This window comes from Ipomoea nil, unplaced genomic scaffold (assembly GCF_001879475.1).
Source record: "Ipomoea nil cultivar Tokyo-kokei standard unplaced genomic scaffold, Asagao_1.1 scaffold0805, whole genome shotgun sequence".
NCBI classification, from domain to species: Eukaryota; Viridiplantae; Streptophyta; class Magnoliopsida; order Solanales; family Convolvulaceae; genus Ipomoea; species Ipomoea nil.
The window spans coordinates 1,729,189-1,751,060 of NW_017617233.1; the positions used below are offsets into that span (position 1 = coordinate 1,729,189).

The window sequence follows — 21,872 nt, forward strand, 5'->3', positions numbered from 1 at the left end:
TATAATTGGGATTTTTTTAAAACAAATCATACTCAACGATAGCACTCACCAATAATAGATATACATGGAATCATTTAAGGGGGAGATGAGTCAAAAGTCAAAGTTTTTTTTTACATGGAATCAATTAAGGGGGAGATGAGTCAGAAGTCAAAAGCTTTTTGTGGAATCAAGGTTTTTGCCAAAAATTTGACAAAGGGGGGGAATGTTGACTCAAAGTGTTTTGTCAAAGTTGTGCAAAAAGAATTCCAGTTCTATAAAGGAATATCAGTCATAATAGGAATAGCTAATGAAGAATACTAGTTCTAAAGGGAATTGTTATTGAAGTTTTTCTAGTTCTAGTTTGATTAGGAATAGCTTTGTTATTCACGAATATGTTAGGAGTAGTTACTATAAATAAGGATTGCCCTTTATTGTAGAACTCAGGCATTCAACATTGATCTTGTGAGGTATGGAAGTCTTTGAGAATAGGATACTAAATTCCCCTAGAAAGTAGTACATGTGTTTAGGTTTCAATAGTTTGGTAGGAATGCTCATTCTATTGTGTAATCTCAGGTTCCAAACAATGTACTTTAAATATTGAGCTTTTAGTGGATTTAGGCAAATTCTCAAATTGAGAAGTGCCTCGCAGATTAGGGTTGTTTGCCCGAACTGCGTTAGAGATCGTTTGTGTTACAACGTCAGTTTCGAAATCACTGTGTGCTGCGCTTTACAAATTTTCAATATCATCTTCTAATTACTTTAACAAATGAAGATACTCCATGTATTACTAATATAATATTTTTCTTTTATTTTTTGAGACATGTCGTGTATGAATACTAAATGGTGTAGGGTCAAGGTTTGATTTGAAGTTAAAGTGATAAAACAAGTGAACTGTGAAAGGTTGGTTTGTTAGCTAGTCATCTTCATAGCTTTTAAAGAACTGAGAAAATTATCTATTTTAAAAAATAATAATATAATGGATCCCATTGTATGTATAATGTAAACCTTGCTCATGCGTTAATGTCGCATTAAGGGGTGTTTGGTTGGCATGAATTGCAATTCAATGAAATGATAAACTACATTGTTTGGTTGAAAAGAAATACAATTCTATGAAATTACAATTCCCTCAATTCATTGAATTCATTCATACAACGAAAAGGGAAAAATGAAGGAAATGACATATTTGCCATTGAAAGTTATTATTAATATGGAATAAGGGTCAAATAGGCCATCGAACTGCACAAGATAATGCAATTAGGCCACTGAACCTAAAAAATCAACAATCGTGTCCCTAAACTAACCAATTTCAAACAAATCTTCCAATTTGTAGGTTTCCAACAGGTTAACAGGTCATCCTCCTAAATTAATTATTTTTAAAAAAATAAAATTTAAAAATTAACTATTTAATTAATTTAAAAAAAAAAAAAACAGAAACGGCCGGAGACGAAGAAACTTCTTCGTCTTCGGCCAGTTTCTTCGTCTCCCCGGCCGGAGACGAAGATTTCTTCGTCTCCGGCCATGGAGACGAAGAGTTTCTTCTTCTCCATGGCTGGAGACGAAGAAACTCTTCGTCTCCATTGCCGGAGACGAAGAAACTCTTTTAAATAATTTTTTTAAATATTTATTTAAATTAATTAAATAATTAATTTTTAAATTTTATTTTTTTAAAAATAATTAATTTGGGAGGATGACCTGTTAACCTGTTGGAAACCTACAAATTGGAAGATTTGTTTGAAATTGGTTAGTTTAGGGATCCGATTGTTGATTTTTTAGGTTCAATGGCCTAATTGCATTATCTTGTGCAGTTCGATGGCCTATTTGACCCTTATTCCTATTAATATTATTACACAATGGTAGTTTAGTCTTTATATCACTTCTCTCATTTCCATTATTTCTCCCACCAAACAGTGTAATTGTAATTCTTACTTTATTTTCACCTTATTCTTTTCCCACTGAATTACAATTCATTTCGCCTTTAATTCATTCCTTCCAACTAAAATCTTGTGTTTTTAACCCCTTTTTATTTGCAATTCAATACTTTGGGTGCAAAAAGGCAAAATCATTCACCCTACATCTCGACGACATACAAGAATTATAGATGAGTTAAATCACGATGATTTAACATCTCTTAAATATGAGATTAATATCCGGTGTCCACAATAAATCACTCTCACAAAGCCACAAGATAATAACACTTTAACACTGTAATTATCAAGATTTGATCATGCGTCCTTAAATATAATCGATCGCCTGAAAATCAATTAAGATATGCATGAGGGCCACTCCAACCTTTTTTGCCCTAGGAATCTAGGATTGGTGAGTAGAGCTAGTGTGGCTTTTGGTACTTTTCAGAGTGGGTGGTCAAACTAGGTGAAAAATAAATAAATAAATAAATAAGAGGCAAAAAAGCTTAAACCAAATCCAAAGTCACGGATTTGTGTTTGAATATAATGCCAAGCCGCATTCCGCAAGGGCAAGGCCCGCAACTTCAAAAATATGCTCCCCGCAATTTCAGTACATTAATTTCGACGATATTTTTTTAAAATTATTGGTTAATTAAATATAACACTTTATGATATTTATTCATAAACTATTATTATTATTATTATTATTGTTGTTGTTTGGTCCATTAGGGTACCCCATGGTGGGGCTAAGGACCGCGCTAGCAAATCTTAAGTAACAAGGTTGACTATTATTATAATATAATTTAAATGATGATTAAAGTATCTTGATAGAGTTATTGTTCAAAAGTCTAACTAATCGTTCTAATTTGACCGGTTTGGGTGAATAGATTTAGTCAATAAGATTGTGGATGTTATGGGTTGGTGAGAGTTGACACTATCAATAACTTATAAGAAGCAAAAGATTGTGGTAAACAAAATGTTACATTCGTAAAAGGGTAGTGTTTCCGTCAATCATATCATCATGAAACTTTTTTTTTTTTTTTTAAATTACATTGTATAAATCTCATACTTGAGGAAGATTTGTTGGACTTTCTTCTTTTCTCATTTGTAAATCAATCCAATTTTTTATTTATTAAATTAGTTATATTAATTTATTTCTTTTATTTATAGGGGTAAGAAAAGAAGTTTGCAAAGTGGTAATACCGTAATAGTTTGCCCCAAAGGGGTGTCAGGTTAGGTGTGTGAGCATATATCCATTAATGTGTATCCAACTATTAGCTTAGGCTTTTAGTTGAGATGGAGCACATGCTTCAATTTGGTATCAGAGTCAGACCAAATGTCATGGATTCGAATCTCAACGCCACTCGTAAGCGACAACGGTTTACCGGTTCACGTGTTGGTTGGAATCCACCGTACACGTGAGGGGGCGATTTTGATTGCATATAAAAAAGTCACAAGTTTGATTCTTATCAATACTTTCTTAGTTAAGCCCGTCACACAAGTCTTCTTAGTATAGTTTAAATATCATGTGTAGTTATTCTCTCGGTTGCGTCCGTCATACAAGATTTTCCTAGTACGATTTATATTTCCCGTATGATTTGCGAGCTACTATATAAAAGTAGAGTTTATACCGTACACATCCCTAAGTAGTAACAGATGGTTTTTACCATTATCACAACCAAAAAAAGAGAAAAAGGAAAAAAGAAGAAGCAGATTTGCATGAATGAATTCAAATAGAGCAACACAGAATCAAAGAAACACAAATAATAATTGTTGGGTCCAGTATATTAAATTCAAATCCGCCAGTACAAGAATGGGCAATAGACAATTGTCACACTATCAAGTCAAAAATGTTCAGCTAAATAATAATAATAATAGACTTTGAACTATTTTTATTTATTTTTCAAAAGGTAATCATATATTACTTATAAGTGTGAATCATATTTTATTTATTTTTCAAAAGGTAATCATATATTACTTATAAGTGTGAATCATATTTTAAAGGTAATCATATTTCATAGTTTATTTAATGGGATTTAAGGTCACTATAATAATGCAAAATCTTCAAACTTAGTTTATAGTATAGGGTATCACATTTCCCTCGCATTCCTAAATTATCTAAAAGTCTCATAAACGTTAGTACGTTACATTACCTCAAAATATTCATTGAACCAAACATTCACTAGGGTAATTTCACATTTTGTAAACAAATTCCGATGAGTAACAATATAGTTTCCTTTTACATTTACTTTATAATATTCACATTTTAATATGACGATGTTTGATTATTATTTTTTATTTACCTTTTGATATGACACTATTTGCATATTTTATATTACATTAATATTTTTTTAACCCATGGTGATGTCAAACCATTTATGAGCATGAAATTAATATAATAGAGAGTTTTATTGTGACTTTGAGAGGTCTGAATATAAATTTAAGAAAAATAATATGAAGTGCTCCGAAATGCGTGATTAGGTAAGTAAAACATGATTATCGAATTTGAAGATCATGAGCATGTCGTCGCACATGGTTTTGGATCACTATATGGTTTGTAGGCTATTACAGTCATGCATCAATACATTCTTAGCATTTGTCAAACATTAGTTATAAAAAGAGGTTGTTAGATCAATCTCAATAGGACTAGTTTTTCTTTTTGAGTGATTTTTGAGGTGTCAATTAGGAGAGAGAGGAGGGAGAGAAGAATGAAAAAGAGGGGGAAAAATAAAAATAAAAAGCAGGTCTGACGCAAAAAGGAAAAAAAAAAGAAGCAGTTAACGTGACAACCCGCGCGTGCAGCAGTGCAGCGCCCGGTTGTGCCTCTCTTCTCCACTTTCTCTCTCCTGCAGGACCCACAAAAAAACCAACCTCTTGCAGGCAGACCCAAATCTTCTATCTCCTCCCTCTCTTTCCTCCACATAAGCTATGTTTTCCTCAAAAACTAAGCACAAACCACTGTTGTGGTTGCTCTTATCCCATCATTCTCTCTCTATATATATATACTTCATTGTTACATACTAATAAAACAAGACATTCAAATATATATTTTTAATGTAAAATTGTTAGAGTTGATCAACAAGCATATTTACAGGGGTATAATTGGATTGAAATACAATGTTCAAAGTCCAATTCACCAATGAGCCAAAGTCAATCATTTTTAATGTCAGTTAAGCAGATTTTGAATAAGTTTGGTTCATTTACACCCCTAAATACATAGAATACTTAATACTTACAATAGAGCTTCATGTAGGGGTATAAATTGTCACAAAAACATTACTTTAGGAGCATGTTTCGACTCCAACCCAGGAACTAAGCAGGCAGAATAAGTAAAAAAATGGAATAACCGAAGAAAAGTAAACAACTAGTTCACGAAACAAAACTACTCACCATAAAAGAAAAGATAAGAAATTGTTAATCAGATTGGAAGTGAGTTTTACAGACCTTGTCTTTGCCCTCATCTTCAAGAGTAACCATGCTAGTATTCAAGAGGATGCCTTCAAAGAAGACATTGTTCAACGCCATTTGAGCGACCTTGAAGGCCCTGGAATTCCATGCTCATCATAATATACAAGGCTCCAGGATGGGGGATAAACCATTGTCCTACAATAATAGACACAAAAGCTCTAGCTGACTCTCATTTGACTAGAATAAGAAACAGTTTATTCTTATGATGTTTTATTGTATTCAAAGTCATTTGGGAACTGGGAAGTGGCAGCATAGTGAGCAAGACCACCCCATGCTGCTTCCTTAACTGCAAGTGTAGAGGGACCAATGGGAAGGAGATTTTTTGTCGACTAGGGTCACAAGACGGGATTTACACACTTTCGGGTAATAGCTGTTGGTTTCCCACGTCACCGAAAAAAAAAGAACCCATCTTGTGGTTCCGAATGCTCACCATACATGCCTTTGAGTATGCAGAGAAAGAATGAAAAGAACCCATCTTGGAACCACATTCTATAACTTCAAAAAGAGGAGAAAGGTCGACCTCAGTAGGCCTTCTTGATTTGAGCTAGTTACGGGCAACTTAGGTTCTGGTCCTTTACCTGCTAGGGTTACAAAATTGGATTTACCCAACCCACATCCTCGGATAGTGGTTATGAGTTTCCCTTGTCACTCAAACAACGAGGAGAAAGGCGGGCACCTAGATGGTAGTAAGCAGCATAGCAGGAACCAAGGCCATAATCAAGACCTTGAAACCAAGATTCATTATATTGTTTGAACCAGCCAAGAGAACTGGACCCTGTAGTTTTCCATCATCATCCAGCAATAAGCATTATTAGCAGAATTCATCTCTCTCCAAGAGAACCAGACCCTGCTGAATGAGTACAAGTAAGCATCAACCATTTTTTTGCCATCTAGTGGACTGATAGAGTGTCTCCTCAAAGAGGATAACACCAGAAATGTATTAACAAGTAGACCATGGCCAAAGATTCCACTCCCAGGTGATGAAACAGTATTCTGAAGTAGCCCAAATAATGGATGCATAATAAGCCTATTCAAGATCATTGTTTATTCAATAACATAATTAGAAAAATTTCATAATCTGTTAAATCATTTGGGATCAGAGCTCATCATGACTAATTTACAGTATATATATTCGTGGATTTATAAGAACTGCCGGCTAAAACCATAAAAATGCAATCTTGAAATTGAAATCGTAGTACTCAAACACAAATAAAGAATTCCAAAACAAACATAAATATATACTAACCAGACCGGAAACATACTGCCAATCAAGCTCTTCAAGATAAGAACTAGCAGGAGCAGTGAGCCCTGGGAAGATCAATAGATCATCCATCAGCTTCATCGCCATTAAAAGAGCTTCCAAGTTCAAAGCCGACATATATACAGTGATGAAAGTGGTGACAGAGTGGCGTAAAGGTGCGGTTTTGGGTGAAGATATTGGGGGAGGGTGGACAAGAATTATGCGATTCATTGAGGAATATATTTGATATCTTCTTTGTTTTTTTGAGAAGAAATGTACTGGAACAATTCGATTCTATTACAAGATAATATCTGTTATATACTTTTTATTTTTTTATGATTGTTTTAAAAGAGAAGTCACAGAGATGCATCTGAACATAAAATTTAGTAATTATTCAACTAAAGTTTAATTTAACTCTGATATCAAATTAAAATATGTATTTTATCTCAACTAAAAACTTAACTGATAGTTAAATTAATGGCTATATGCTTAACAATTACAAGTTTTTCTCGTTTATACGAGAAAAAAAGGTGAGCGTGGTGTGATTTGGTTGGCTAAGATGGTCGGTTCAGTCAAAGGAAAGTGGTTCGATTCGTGGGAACGGAGCAAACTTTTTCCAAAATTTTTTTTTTGACTTTCACCAGTCGCCAGTAGTCGGCTGCATTTATTGGTCACAACTTTTAATACCCGTGCCCTTTCAGCCTTTCTTTCGTCTCAAACTTTTTTTGCTAGGTGTGCCCCTTCAAACGACGCCGTTGCAGGGCGGTCAATGATCTGGCAACTCCATAAAGAACACGGAACCAACGCAATTCACAACAATCTAGGTTTTCTGACACCTCTCCGATTTCTCTTCCAGCTGGGAGCGGTGCGGGTTGCGTGCAAGGAGGAGGAGAGCTCAAAGTCAAGCCTTGTTGACCGCGATACGGTTGGTACACCGGGATTCTAGGGTTCGGAACTGAATCTCTGTCCGGGGATATGGATACCTTGCAGCCGGCGGCGGCGGCGGTGGTGGTGGCCGGCGATGCTGTGGTCGTTGGAGGAGACGCGGCGGCGGCGGCGTCTGCTGTTGCTGTGGGAGTCGCGAGGACTTCCGGCGGCTCGGAGAAGCGGAAGCGTGGCCGGCCGCCGCGGGGGCAGGTTACGCCGAAGCCTCAACCACCGAGGAAGGTATTGGAGGAGGAGGACGTTTGCTTTATATGCTTCGATGGCGGCTCTCTCGTGCTGTGCGATCGCAAGTGAGTGGAGCTTGTAGTTGTAGTCTTCTGTATTTAGTCTTGTTTCTTCGTCTAATTCAGGGCTTGGTACCACCATTTTCTGCCCTAAATTAGCACGGAGGATGGTTTTTACAGTCTGGTTTTCCCCCAACTTATACCAAATTGTCTTGTTTCTGGTTAGGGGCTGCCCAAAAGCATACCATCCGTCTTGTATTAAGCGGGACGAGTCATATTTCTCCTCTAAGGCTAAGTGGAATTGCGGTATGCCGTCATTTCTCACATCCGCTTCACTTATATGCATTGATTTTGCCATTTCTAATGCATTTTATTGCTAAACTTTCAATCTTTGTGGTTTGAAGTATTTCGACTCATGGAGCTTGAATGCTTGATAGCTGTTATTAGGATGGACCCTTCAGGTGTTGTAACAACTAACACTAGTGTGATGATACTGGGTTCCGCTGCCATTCTTTTTTTGAGTTATTTCTTCGGGATTTCAGCTATGTGTGCCCCAATTAACTTTCATTGATCTATCTAGTTGTTGATGTTGTTCTTTTAGCTCTCCTCAATCCTTTTCTAGGGTTAAAATATTGTTACCATAGAAAGGGATTGAGGAGAGCTAAAAGAACGACATAAACAGCTAGATAGATCAATGATAGATCGTAGATAGGTTAATTAGGGCTTACGTAGCTCAAATTCTGAAGAAATAAATTAAAGAAGATTGGCAGTGGAAACCGGTGTCATCACACTAGTGTCAGTTGATTAACCATTTTGTGTTTTAATAAATTTAGTGATGCATGAGTGCATGACGGCTGTTGTTTTGTGCTTCCCAATCATGAGCCAATTTGCTTAATGAACCATAAGCCATTTGATATATCTCAATAGCCTGAAGTGGCCACCCGTTTTTTGTTCTTTGGTCAGATGTCTTTCTATAATGGATTATTGCCTGATCTTTCACTTAAGAATTGTAGTTTTGTGTGGGTTAAGAAATTGATATTACTGCTACTTTTAGGTTGGCATATATGCAGTGTGTGTCAGAAGGCTTCACACTATATGTGCTACACTTGTACATATTCATTGTGCAAGGGTTGCACTAAAAATGCTGATTACGCGTGTGTTAGAGGAAACAAAGGATTTTGCTCTATGTGCATGAAAACTATCATGCTGATTGAAAATAAAGATGAAGCGAATAAGGAGAAGGTATGCACACTTTTCCCTTTTATCTGAGCACATCATGATGGTTTCTGCTCTACGTGCATGAAAATTGTTCCCGTTCTCTGAGTATGTTATAAATCGCAGGCTGGATAGGTCCACCACAGAAACAGTTTTTAACTGCTTTATTATGCATATATGATTCACAATGATATGTTAATGTTTGATTATGAAAATAGCATGTTCATGCATGCTATTTTGAAGCTTACAATCATGATTGTCACGTGGTCGCTCCGTCGCTTAAGCGATTAAGCAAATGCGGGCAATGAGATTGTGCTCCACTTCAGTGTATTGCTGAAATGTATGGAAGTGGACCAAAGCGATTGCTTCACTCCAAAGCAAGCAATGCAGAAAGTGCAACCCTAAATGTGGGTACAAAACACCTTATCCCAGCTGCAATGACACTGCCAAGCCTGAGAATTGCATATGGTCAAACTTCAAAGCCTCTGATATATACTTATAGGCAGCCAACAATCTTGCAGTTCCCTAGAATTGCCTCATCCTTTATTGATCTCTCAAGCCTACAAATTGCAAGTGTGTTTTTCTTCTTCTTCTTCTTTTGCCGAATTGGCGAATTGTTTATTACTCCCCTTTTTTTTGGGTGGGTGGAGGAAGAAGACACCAACAATTGGGGAAGAAGAAGATGACACTCAACTCTTCCTGTTTAATCATACTTTCTCTCACATGCTCTTCTCTCTTTGGGCACTAAGCAAGATCTTTTTATCCCTTTTTTTTTCTACCTCTAGAAGTAAATCTTAATTAATAAATACTCTATGTATTTAATTAACTTGGGCAGTGGGATTCCCTAAGCTCTAAGCAATGCTGTTTTTTTTAATACATTAAACCTTAATTAATTGATGTATTATCCTTAATTAATTAATAATTAATTAATGCATTCAATATGATGCTTGTGATGAGATAAATGCAAATGATGGATGGATAATGGAATATTATGGTAATAAATAATTTTATTATGTTAATGAATTTATACATTGATTATTAAGGATGCTAATGAAAATATACATCAGTGATTAATGGAGCAATATGCTTGTATTGTTATATAATGATGATGCCAATTATAATATGTTATAAAAATTGATTACAAATCATTTATGTATCATTCTAGATTATAAAATTTAATTTTGCCAGTTTGTGTTGCTTTAAATACAAAAGCAATGCTTCGCTTTGCGCTTTAAAGCGGAGGTAGAGCCTCGTTGCTTTGGTGCATTTTTCGCTTTAAAAAACCTTGCTTACAATCACATAAATGCATATTCTAATGCCATAGATTACAATTTACACATGTTGCATCAATTTAGTTAACATTGGTCCCCTAGTTCCGTCTCAAGTCACCATGGTTCTTAAATTTGGAATAGCATCATGAGTGAAACAAAAGGTCTTTGGATACTCTCTAGAGTGGATATAAGTTAAAAGGTCTATGAATATCAAAGTTTTCACCATTTCACCAGGAAGTCTACTATTCTTGATTTATTAAGAAAACGGGTCAATGACTGAAATGGGCAACTTTCATTAGGTAATGAAAAAAATAGGAAGTTTTTTTAAAAATGTACAATATTGGGAAAAACTCATTTGGGACGTGTTTCTTGTGAGAAACGCAAGTCACAAATGAGTTTCTTAAAAATTCATTTCTTTTTCGCTAAAATACAAGAAACGCTTGTCGGATATGCGTGTTTTTAGTATAAATACAAGAAACGACGATGATTGACCAAATGCGTTTCTCGTATTTTAGCGAAGAAACTCATTTGCGACAGAGTTTTTCCCAACATTGTACATTTTAAAAAAGCTTTCTATTTTTGTCATTGCCTTTTCTTTCCTTCCCATTTCAGTCATTTGCCCTTAAGAAAACCCATGTGAGTTTGGAATGGAAATTATTGGGGTGGTACAACATATTTAGCACAAGGACTATCAAGTAAGTACCAATGGGAGGCTACACATTTGTTTGGGTACCTTTCGACCTTGGAGGAAGAATGGACTCAAAACTTCCTCATGATTTCCTAGCATAAAGGAGTTAGGTATCATGCTCATATAACTAGACTAGTCCATCTTAGATAAATTTGCTCTCTCTGGTGATCATGGCCCTAATCAAACAACCAAGTCACTCTTCTTCACTCAATGCAACTCTTATCTTCTCTTGAACTATTTGACCTTTGGAAATTGCTCAATTAACTAAGGCTCCTTTTGGGTGAGCGGTGAGATTAGAGTGGTTAGAACGATGATAGTCAAATTGGAGTGGTGATTAAATTGGAACTGTAGAGGTTAGAGTGGTTAGAATTGTGAAAATGGTGTTAGTTTAAAAAGAATGATGATAGCGGTGAGATTGAAATGCTAAATGACCGATAAGGACATTCATATAAAATTATTTTTAACACTCATCCATTAAATTTTATTTGAACATTTTAAAAAATATTTATTTAATTATTTCCATAAATAATAACTTCATTATTATATTAATTAAGTCATTAAGTCATCAGTTTTAATAAAACTATATATATTTTTTTTTTAAAAAAAGAGAAAAAATTGCAGCAAAAATGGGCGATGTGAGAAGTTCACATCACCCATTTTTGCTAAAGGGAGCTTTATGATCCCAAATTCAGTTGTCAATTAGTGCCACTGCAGCACTCAAGTTTCCAGCATCACATTGGAGATCAAAGAGAGTGACCAATTATTATTTTTATTTTTTAATTAATGTTATGGGGGTGTTTTGGAGAAAATTCCTCCAAACGCCCCTGATTGTTAAGGGTCCAGTGGGACAATTACCATAGACAGTCACAACTTTGTGTTTGATTGCCCCAGACACAAAGTGTCCAAACATCCCTTTTCTGGTATTTGGAGCAAAGTAACACTTCTACTGCTCCAAAAGTTGTCCCAAATGAGGTCTAAGGAAGTTATCCCAGTCAGCTCTCACCCTTAAATTTGAGGGTATAGTTTTTACCAGACAACTTGTATTATTAGCACTTTTTGCTATATCGCTTCTGATGAAACCAAAGATAAAACAATCAGTTTTCGAGTGCTTTGTTCGATCAAATCTGTTCTGATCAATTGCTATGCTTCATCACTTAAAGAGCTAAAGGACTCTCTTTTGACTAGTGTGTGAGAGAGAGAGGGGTTAGGGTTATTTTCTTTATTTTGTTTGAAGGATTGCATTTTAAGGATTTTCCCAAGCATGACTACCATACATTACCATATTTTCTTTCCTCTGGTATGAATTTTAGCAGTCTGTTACTTATTCTTAGGGCTTGTTTGGAAATCCGGAAAATGGCTCCTGGAAGTCATTTTCCGAATTTTTCAGTGTTTGGCTATGCATGAAAAATGAAATCAACATAAAAGACTCATTTTGGTAGAAAATGTCTTCCGACATTTTTACTCAGGCAACATTATCTGGATCTCTCCTACACTCACCTTTCTCTCTTTCCCTCACTTTAATTGTTTTCAATCGAGCGGGCTGGTCAACCACCTGCCCAGTTGCTATTTGGACTGGACCAAGTTGGCCCGGTTAAAATTCAATTAGGGTGGCGAGGCTAAACAATAAAATTCTTGTCCCCGCCCATAGCCCGTTTTTAGAAGTTAAGTTTTGTTTTTGTTTTTGTTTTTGGTTTTTTTTTTTTCCTTCCAATTTTTGTAGTTCATTTCATCATTTGGCTCGGGATAGGCCAGTCCAAACAACAAAAATCCGACCCTTACTTGGCTTGTTTATATAAATTTTAATTTATAACTTCATTTTGATATAAATAAAATCATACTATAAGTTGGAGTAGGAGAGTTTATTGGTTATGTTAGAACATGGAACTTTATTCTGTTACAATTATTATTATCATTATTAAAAAAATTAATATTTTTTCTTGACTTTTAGCCAAATACCAGAGGTTGAAAATATTTTCTTGAAATGAGTTGTTTTCTTGAAAATATTTTTCAGAAAGCATTTTTCAAGTTTCCAAATGGACTCTTATTTCAGTTAGTTTTCCCAAAATTACTCTTTATGGATATTGCCAGCCTTTAGATAAGATGTTAAAGAAGAAAAATATACAGATTTTTTAATTAGTGTTTTTGTGTGTGTTATAGGCAACTTTATGTGATACTATCATGCATTCATTGGTTTTATTCCATCACAAAGTGGAAATGAGGTTTTATTTAGTGCTTCCATTTATCATGTATCAATTTATGCAGGTTCAAGTAGACTTTGATGACATAACTACATGGGAGTATCTTTTCAAAGTATACTGGATTGATTTAAAAGGAAAGCTATCATTAACTTTAAATGAGCTTATTCAAGCCAAACGTCTTGTCAATGAAGCATCTATTGGCTCAGTGGTTGGTGGTCGGGTAGATCTGGCAGAGGTTAGAGGCGGATCTGAAACTGCAATTGCACCTCTTTCCACGGAGAATGTAACATCTGCTGATAATAGTGAAACAGAAAAGATTTGGTATTACCGTGATCCTACTGGTAAAATACAGGGACCATTTTCAATGAGTCAATTGAGGGGGTGGAGTAATGGAGGATTCTTCCCACCTGATCTGAAGGTATGGAAAAATGATGAACATGATCAATCAGTACTTTTAACTGATGTATTGCATCAACTGTCCCAAAAATCTTCTCAAATCACGGGTAATGTAGCAGTCCAGTCTTCGGGGCTTGGAGCAGTGTCAGATAACAAAGGCAGTTTTGGAGCAGTGTCAGATAACAAAGGCAGTTTTGGAGCAGTGTCAGATAACAAAGACAGTTTTGGAGCAGTGTCAGATAACAAAGGCAGTTTTGGGTTGCATGACAGTTCTAGTGGAACAGTGAGTGAAAGTAAACAGACAAAAATCCTCCTGCCTCAAGGTGCTGAAAAGGTCTGTTCGAATGTTAGCAATGAAAATGTACGGACGCATGAGTCAGGTACCCATTCTTTCTTGGATTTGTTGAAGGGTAATACTTCTCTTTCTGACAAATCCCAAGAACATAGCCCGCTTCATTTATCCAGTCAAGTAAAGATGCATGTAGGTGTCACACCGCTTGAAAAAGGCTTCGAAGGTGGTAGATTTCATTCTTTTTCAGGGCACGGAAATCAGAACTCATGTGGAAGCATTCAGGTAACTGTAGTTCAGGGCCATGAGATGCACTCTAATTCTAAGAGCTGTGCGGTTCAATCATCTGGACAAAACTGGGAATCCTTACCAATAACAACTTCAAAACCTATGCACTCTGTCACTCATTTTGCTTCAGTTCCCAAAACTGAACCGCCTGAGCAGAATGGCAGAATGAATTTCACAGCTCTCCTCAACCATACACCAAAGGGAAGTGATAAGAGCTGGGAAGTTCAAGCTGCAGAAGAATTGCTTTCCTTGTCTTCAGGTTTTCCTATTCAACGTTCTAATATTATCCGTGATGTGTCGAGTCCTTCACCGAGTGGCGAAGATATGTGTGGTCGGACAACAGAAACCAAGGAACACTCAACTTCAAATGTTCCTGTTCAAGACTCTGGCAGAAGCTGGAGCAGTGCTTCTAGTCTAGTTATTAATGAATGGGATTCCGGTCTAGTCTCTAATCCACCACTGAAAACAGTGGGTGATCATGTTGCCACTCCTACTTCAAATACCGACCATCTTACTACTTCCTCTCCACCTCATCTTATCACAAATGTATCCAACTGGCAGCCAATTGAGTTCACTACTCTGGATGAGGAATCAGTATCTGATCTGTTAGCTGAAGTGGATGCTCTGGAATCTCAAAGTGGCTTGGGCTCACCAGCTTCAGCCTTGAGATGCAGCAAGGAAACAATACCAAGGTGCAAGAATGAATACTTCAACTTCTTCGAGGAGCTAAACCCTATGCCTGATCCTGCAAAAAACGTCCCCCTTGGTTCACTCCATCATGACAGATGAAGTGCATGTGGAGGTCAACTGATGCTTTTGATCCTTTAAAGAGGTCTGGGAATAACTTTTGTGTACAAGCAGTGAGGGAGAAAGATAACCACCCTGGGAATCCAGCCAATAGAGAGAGGGTGGTGTAGAGAGATGTATCCTGGTCCGTCCAAGAGACTGCACTTCTCAAAGAGGAGTTGTACCTTTGTGCAGTATGAAGTGATTTAGATGCTATTCAACTATCTTCTACTACCTACCTCCATGAAGGAACAATTCATCAACAATTGCTTTTAGATTTCTGGGCACAATCTATTTTTTGAGAGTAAGTTGTTGTTCTTGTAACTAATGTTGTAATTGTATTTAACTGGAAAAATGTGCAGCTAGCTATGTGGGGCATAAAGCAACAATTTTCTGGAAATAATTTTGCTGGTTGACTTGGTGGGGGGATAGGGAAGCAGTGCCCCTTTATGTCCATTTAGCAGATATGTCTGTAAGACTGTAACCTTGGAAGACTTTATGTATTAATGATGGTGTGCATGTATATGGAACAGGATATGTATTCTTTGTATGATACTGGAGATGTATTCTTTCCATGTTGAAAGGTTCACTGTGTTTGTGCTGCCGCTCTTGACTCTTCTTCTTCTTTGGGTACCTAAAAGACAATTGTGAGTAAAATGCTTTTGTTAAAACTCAAGGTGATATATGTCAGCAAAGAATGAACATTATACAGATGATAGAGGCGTGAAGTCGCTTTCCTCTCTATCTTGTGTGGTGATATTGTTGGTCAGGTTGGATAGAAAATGATCCATGATAGGGAGAGAGAGTTATGGTAGTGATTATGAGAATGAGCAATTAAATTGGCCGAACGTGGCACTAAACTAAGAGAATAATGAATTAGACTATTGGCTTGGTAATCACAAAGTTTAAAGTTTAACTTTTAGTGTGAGCAGTTTATTGTCCTTTTTGGTTTGTACTGGTCAATTATGGATAACTTAACATAGTTTATCTACTTGTGGTCCCTTGTTGGCAAGGTTACAAGGTGGGGGTTTTCCTCATTTTCTAAGAAAAAAAATTATCATTTTGATGGTAAAAATTGAATCGACAATAAGGTCTTATTTCTTTGTTACTATTGATCAAGATAGTAAAGATAGGAGAGAGCAAAGAGTTTTTTTTTTTTTTTTTTTTTTTTTAACTATTTATAGAGTAAGTTATTTATCAGTGTATAAGTGAGATGAGCATAAATTAATGAAGGCAGATGTGCGGTTAGAGTCAATAACGCCCCCACTAAAGCTCAAACTCACAACCTCTCATATAAGAGTTTAACCCAGATGTCATATGAGCACAAGATGCTTGGCGCGATATACCTTTACAATTATAAATTAAATTTTGATTCATTTTAATGACTCTAATTTCACCTTATTCTCAAATCGAGCCAAAGTCTTTGTAACATCACCACAACTTATAAATCGGCTGCCGAAATCTACAGTGGGCTTTCGGTTTTCATACGAAAAAAAAATCTCAAAATCAGAATAACAGAACAGGACACACCGCCACAGGAAAATCCTAATTCTACATTTCTATCAGCGAGAGAGAGAGAGAGAGACAGCGGAGGAGAGGGGTGGTGATGGGTGAAGACAAATTGGACCAGCCCGGCGGAGACGAGACAATAATACCGACGACTAACCGACGCATCGGCGGCGAAGGCGGTGAAAACGACGCCGTAAACCTAGTCAAAGACGGCGGAGTTGAAGGATCAGCTTCTTCTTCTTCTTCTTCTTCCGATGCCCCATCATTGCAATCGCCGTCTTCCAAGAACAAAGGAAAATCGTGCAAAGGATGTTTGTATTATTCCTCAACCCTCAAGTCCAAGTCTCGCAATCCCCTCTGCGTGGGCATCACTCGTTCCTTTCCCCAAGGTAAGTTTCGTTTGATTGTCTGTTTATTATTGATTGCAACTTGCTCTTTTTATTCGTCCAATTTTACCATTTCCGATCGTTTAGATCATTTCGCTATTGGTTTTATTCGGTATTTGTAGTAAATGAATTACAGCGCAATTGTTTAGTTTATAAGTTCTGGTTTTCATCTACTGTTTAATGCCTAAATGTCAGCTTTGAGGTGATGTACACTGTTTCTGAGGTCTGGGCTTTGTTTCTTGATGTCCTTTTGCTAAACCTTCAAACTTGGTTTGCCTTTAGTTGGATAAGAATTGTAAATGTTTGCGGGTAGCTCATATGGTTCCTGGGTGGTAAATGGTGGGCTCCTTGTGGCACCAGGATTTGCTCCTCTTACCTAATGGGCTGCTGAGTAACCGTGATTTAACCCTCCATGTTAGGCCGGGATGTGGCGGCATGGGGTGAGGGAATTTTGCCTCGTGGGCAAGAATTGTAAAAGTTTTTAATTGGATGAATGGTTATAATGGCTTACTGAAATTGGCATGCTGGGCAATGTTGATTTATCATTACAAGATATTAAGCCAAAGAGACTTGTTAATTTTTGATATCAGATTGTGAGAACCTTTTATTTTTCCTATAATAAGGAAATGTGAAAGAGGACCTCTGGGCTTAATCTGCCAGGTTTCTTGAACTAGGATTCTCCTTAGTTGCCTGGTATTTATTTGCTACTTGCCTGTTTGTAAGTTTATATTTTATTGCTGTTTGCTAATACATTTCCACATTGGATGACCAGTACCTCGATACATTGTTGGAGAATCAGAGGCAGAAGCTTCTAAAGAGGGCAGGAGTCTTACGGATTTCAGATATGCTTGCATTGGTTATTCTGTTTACTCGGATCAAAATTCTCATCCAACTGATGGGCAAGAAACACAAACTGAATTACCAGCCTGTGTTGGCCTTGAGGTTAGCATTTTCTGCTCCTTTTCTATCTCATTCCTGGCTACATGTGACGTTTAATGAAGTGATGTGCTCATGTACATCATTTCTTCAAAAGCATTGCTTGTTTACATGATATCAGTTATGATCATTGCTGGTATAACTCTCATGCTTGATTTTCTGTATAGGAACTAATCATGTACTCCATTAGACAATATTTATCTATGATGCACGGAAGTGTTTACCCGTTTTGTAAATGTCTCCTAACAAGAATTTCGATAACTCCATAAAACGCTTCAAGATCGTTTCCGTAACTTTAAAAATAAAAAATAGAAACACAGATACTGGTAAACAATTAATATCTATGCATATTTAAAGAAAAAGTATTTTCAAATACACACTTGTATAATTGTATTTTATATATTTTAATTTTTTAAACATTTCCATGGTGTTTTTATCATGCAATGCTCGTTTTCCATTTCCATGCTACCTAGATAATTATAAAATACTTTTCTTGGCTGGCTTATTCTTGTTTCATGTATTCATTTTTTTGCCTGTGGGCCCTTAATTTTTGCTTCCTGTTCCTCAAGTTTCCTCTTTCTAACATTATTAAGCCTTTGCACAGATTCTACTTGATAAAAGAACTGTTCCAGCGAGTCATGTTCCTAATCCTCCTGTCCATGCTCATAATCGGGAAGGTATATCTTATGTCACCCAATATATTATGGGTCGAGTGGTTTCCCACTGGACTTGATTAGTTTTAGCAACCTAAACTCACAAGAAAAAGGGTACCTTTAATCTATCGACTGTTCTAATTTTATAGCTTTATGATGGAAAATATGCAGTAGTTACTCCCTGGATAGGGTCTAGATTGAGATTGAATACTATTTATATGCACAACTGGGTAATTGACCTCAGGATTTTATAATTTAGAGTGGGGTTAAGGTTTTCACCTTTTGGATTTATGTTGTGACTCTTTCCTTCCAATATAAGTATATAACAGCAGTATTTTGTGACAAAAAATTGTCAACTGTTGTTATGGTCATCTAAATTAGGTAGTTGAAGAAACAGTTTTCACTGCATTTGTTCTGATCTTTTTATGGATTATGAAGTTTACCAGACCACCACCACCCCCCACCCCCCCTAAAAAAAATCAATTTAGAGCATCCACACTAAGGGGAGAATATGGAGATATTTCAGAAATAAATCACTCAAGCCAAAAATAATACTGATGTGGGAGTGAGTTATTTGAAAAAGAATCACTCTGCAAATGAAGGGTTAATGTCAGAATTAAAAAAAGGGGAGAATAACAAGGCAATGTTTCTTTATAGCGGGGCATGATTAGTTGTTTTCCCAAAACTTGGTCTGGGCCAGATTAGTGGAGGGCACTTCTGCATTCTTTTGCCAATGTTTCAATACTGGGGACTTTAGGGAGACATAATTGGTGATGTCATTTTGCTACTTGTTTGTGGTAGTGGCTTGTTTAAATTGGGCTCCATCCCGAGGTTCATTGAGTCTTTTGCAAATGACTTCGTTCAGAAGAGTCTGTTGGAAATTATTTAGTTATTCATTTTCTCAGTCGCCCATTTGTTATTTAGACATAAACTCCTTTTAGCCATCTTTAATGCAGCATTAATAATGTTTTCATTTTCATTTTCAAACTAAGAAGTGGTATTGTTTCTTGAAGATGGTCTTGGAACGCCTCAGCCTCGTCCTTACAAACCAGCTCACTCATCTGGGGATGAATTCCTGAGCAGGCAAGATATCTTGAAATCTGCATTAGATTACGGATATTTTCCAATTCCTTGTGCGTATCACAGACTTACGCTATGTTCTTCCAATATACAGGTTCTCTAGGAATGCAAACCTGGTTGCCATGGGGGTAGTCAAGAACTTGCGTAAAGTAGGGAACAGAATAAAGGAAAGCATTGATGACATCCTTTACCGACGGCCAAAATGAGATGCTGATTACCCAAATGGGAAGAAGTGGACTATAATGACAGTGATGCAAAAAACACTAAAACTTGACCGAATAATGTACCCATTGGCTTTGAACATTCTATAATTTTGTCCATTTATCCTATCATCTTTAGAGCATTGAACTGGGACATAGGCCGGAATGGGAAATGTTTTGTTGTTAGCTCTTAATTCAATGTTGATATTGTTACAGATACTGGAGGCAGATGCCACCAGATCTGCCTGTACGATCCATCCAAATTCTGCTCAATAGTTTCAAATGTTAAAAGTTTTGAAGTTAAATGCCCACAATGCCATTGATATTATTCTGTTCATATCTACAATCTCTGCAGCTTAAATACTGTACACAGAAGAGCCCAGAGGTAACACGACATGCATTTTTATTACTCGAAACTCATATTATCTGAGTGGTAAGATGTGACTGGTTCATGTTCACATTGAAGTGATTTTTGCCCATAATAAATGAACATTATAGATGTGTTGACTATGTAGCTACATTTTCTTGCCATAAAGACACAGATTCATGGTGTAGGTTAAGTTGTTGACTTATTTTGTGAGACGGTACATTTTAGGTTGCAAGGATGTGGATTTGATCGCACGCTTGTGGCAAAGTATGCCTGCCCTATTGTAGTACTATTATGATATGTGCTAATCTTATTACTGTTTTCAGTTCTGTGTTGCGTGGGAGCTCTTGCAACAACAGGGCTCTTCACTTTACGTTGACAATGACAGGCTAAATCTGGGTCTTTTTAAATGGGCATCCACTCGTCCGGACCAGCTTCCCTACATGGGTTACTTGCTCACTCTTGCTCGGTAAGTACATAATAGAAGTTAGAAGTTCATTTGGTCTTACCGACGTTATTGTTCTTGTGCTCATTGTTCAAGAATGTGTTGTTCATGCAGTGTGTGAATGTAACGCAAGAAAACGCTCAGTTCTGCCGTGGTTCTTGGAGCCAATGCTGAGCCATCCATCTGCAATTCTGGTAAGTTAATGAATAAATACTACACATACTCCCACTTTTTACTCTGCTGATGTGGCATGCTTTGATTCATTTGTTTTCTGTTTCCCCAATAAAATTCAGACAAGTGGCAGGAGTTACACTTATCATTTTCTTAAGTTAATAGATCTTAACTGTTTACCGTTCAAATTTTTGGGCGATTCTAGGTCTCCCCACCTCCCCCAAGTTGGATCATCTGTACAAATCAAATTGTACAATGATGAAGAACAACTTGTACCGATATTAAGGGTTAATACAATGTGGTACAACTTGTTATATACAACTTGTAAAACATATATGTATCACATTAGTCAAATGGTAACATATATAGCATAACATGTTCTTTATTGTGTTAACGACTTTTGCTTGAAGTGGGAACCTAGTGAGTAGTGAATAGCGTAGAATTGCCCCCAGATTGAAGTAGATTCCACATTCGAGGGTACAATGTATGCTCGTGAAATAGGATATTGAAGTACACGTGAAACTACAATTGGATCTCTGAACAATGTAAAATCACACCATTGAATCTAAAGTTACTATTTACCCGTTATTTATTGATGTGACGGTTACTTTATTAAAAAATAATTTTTAATTAATTTTAAATAAAATAAAATATAATTAAAAACCAACCCCAATCCCCAGCGGAGACGAAGATGGTAGGGGCTGGGGGGTGTTTTTTTTTTTTTTTTTTTTTTAAATTTTTTTTTTAATTTTTATTTAAAATTATTAAAATAAATAATTTTTAAGGTAATTGCTATGTCAGCAAATACGGAGTAAAGTGGTAAACATGTCATTTTATGTTCAATTGTATGATTTTGTGTTATTTAGGAGTTTAATTGTATTTTTTGAATTGGATGGCCCAATTGGAGTGACGATAGAAACCTGTAGTCACTACTTGGAGGTGTGCACCATGCAAATTTTGTTTATCTCTAATAACTCGCAAACCACACATGAAAAGTATACCACACTTGAAAAATCTCGTGCAATGAACTTGACCAAGGCGGTCTTGACAAGAAACAAACTTGTGACCTTTAAGTATGGGAATTATGTTTTACTCACTTGATCATCATTTTCGAGGCCAAGAAAGGGAATCTTTGTATAATATTTTGTAAAGCGGCACATTATGATTTATTAAGCTTTAACGTTTCAAAATCTAAATGTGTAGTAGACAACCTACGCACCTCAATTTTGTAGAC

At 36.4% G+C, this 21,872-nt stretch overlaps 2 protein-coding genes and 1 long non-coding RNA gene across 7 annotated transcripts; 2 read left to right on the forward strand and 1 right to left on the reverse strand.

Moving 5' to 3' along the window:
• The first annotated feature begins 4,572 nt into the window (after positions 1 to 4,572).
• LOC109177740 lies at positions 4,573 to 19,960 on the forward strand. 2 transcript variants are annotated; one of them, XM_019327178.1, is made up of 6 exons: positions 4,573 to 4,588; positions 16,457 to 16,789; positions 17,559 to 17,728; positions 18,327 to 18,399; positions 19,389 to 19,458; positions 19,550 to 19,960. In XM_019327178.1, exons 2-6 carry the CDS (start codon positions 16,498 to 16,500, stop codon positions 19,659 to 19,661), a joined length of 717 nt encoding a protein of 238 aa, XP_019182723.1. In that variant the 5' UTR covers positions 4,573 to 4,588; positions 16,457 to 16,497; the 3' UTR covers positions 19,662 to 19,960. The 2 variants fall into 2 exon arrangements, with proteins under 2 accessions (XP_019182723.1, XP_019182722.1); XM_019327177.1 differs by lacking the exon at positions 4,573 to 4,588 and having other exon boundaries at positions 16,354 to 16,789.
• Positions 4,994 to 6,811, reverse strand: LOC109177741. Of its 2 annotated transcripts, none has more exons than XR_002053623.1 (2): positions 6,598 to 6,811; positions 4,994 to 6,198 (listed from the first exon to the last, which is right to left on the reverse strand). It is a non-coding gene; the product is annotated as an uncharacterized LOC109177741 (long non-coding RNA). The 2 variants fall into 2 exon arrangements; XR_002053624.1 differs by having other exon boundaries at positions 6,614 to 6,792.
• On the forward strand, positions 7,299 to 15,496 carry LOC109177735 (zinc finger CCCH domain-containing protein 44-like). 3 transcript variants are annotated; one of them, XM_019327171.1, is made up of 5 exons: positions 7,299 to 7,826; positions 7,987 to 8,066; positions 8,815 to 9,002; positions 13,197 to 13,716; positions 13,747 to 15,496. In XM_019327171.1, exons 1-5 carry the CDS (start codon positions 7,567 to 7,569, stop codon positions 14,892 to 14,894), a joined length of 2,196 nt encoding a protein of 731 aa, XP_019182716.1. In that variant the 5' UTR covers positions 7,299 to 7,566; the 3' UTR covers positions 14,895 to 15,496. The 3 variants fall into 3 exon arrangements, with proteins under 3 accessions (XP_019182716.1, XP_019182715.1, XP_019182717.1); XM_019327172.1 differs by having other exon boundaries at positions 7,300 to 7,826; positions 13,197 to 13,686; positions 13,777 to 15,496; XM_019327170.1 differs by having other exon boundaries at positions 13,197 to 15,496.
• Positions 19,961 to 21,872: the final 1,912 nt, after the last annotated feature.

Excerpts from the sequence above, each read along its gene's own strand:
- LOC109177735 (XM_019327170.1), top strand. The coding sequence starts at position 7,567 with ATGGATACCTTGCAGCCGGCGGCGGCGGCGGTGGTGGTGGCCGGCGAT. Across the intron at positions 7,827-7,986 it reads CTCGTGCTGTGCGATCGCAA|GGGCTGCCCAAAAGCATACC; the intron begins GTGAGTGGAGCT and ends GTTTCTGGTTAG. Across the intron at positions 8,067-8,814 it reads TAAGGCTAAGTGGAATTGCG|GTTGGCATATATGCAGTGTG; the intron begins GTATGCCGTCAT and ends TGCTACTTTTAG.
- LOC109177740 (XM_019327178.1), top strand. The coding sequence starts at position 16,498 with ATGGGTGAAGACAAATTGGACCAGCCCGGCGGAGACGAGACAATAATA. Across the intron at positions 17,729-18,326 it reads CAGCCTGTGTTGGCCTTGAG|ATTCTACTTGATAAAAGAAC; the intron begins GTTAGCATTTTC and ends GCCTTTGCACAG. Across the intron at positions 19,459-19,549 it reads GGGGATGAATTCCTGAGCAG|GTTCTCTAGGAATGCAAACC; the intron begins GCAAGATATCTT and ends TCCAATATACAG.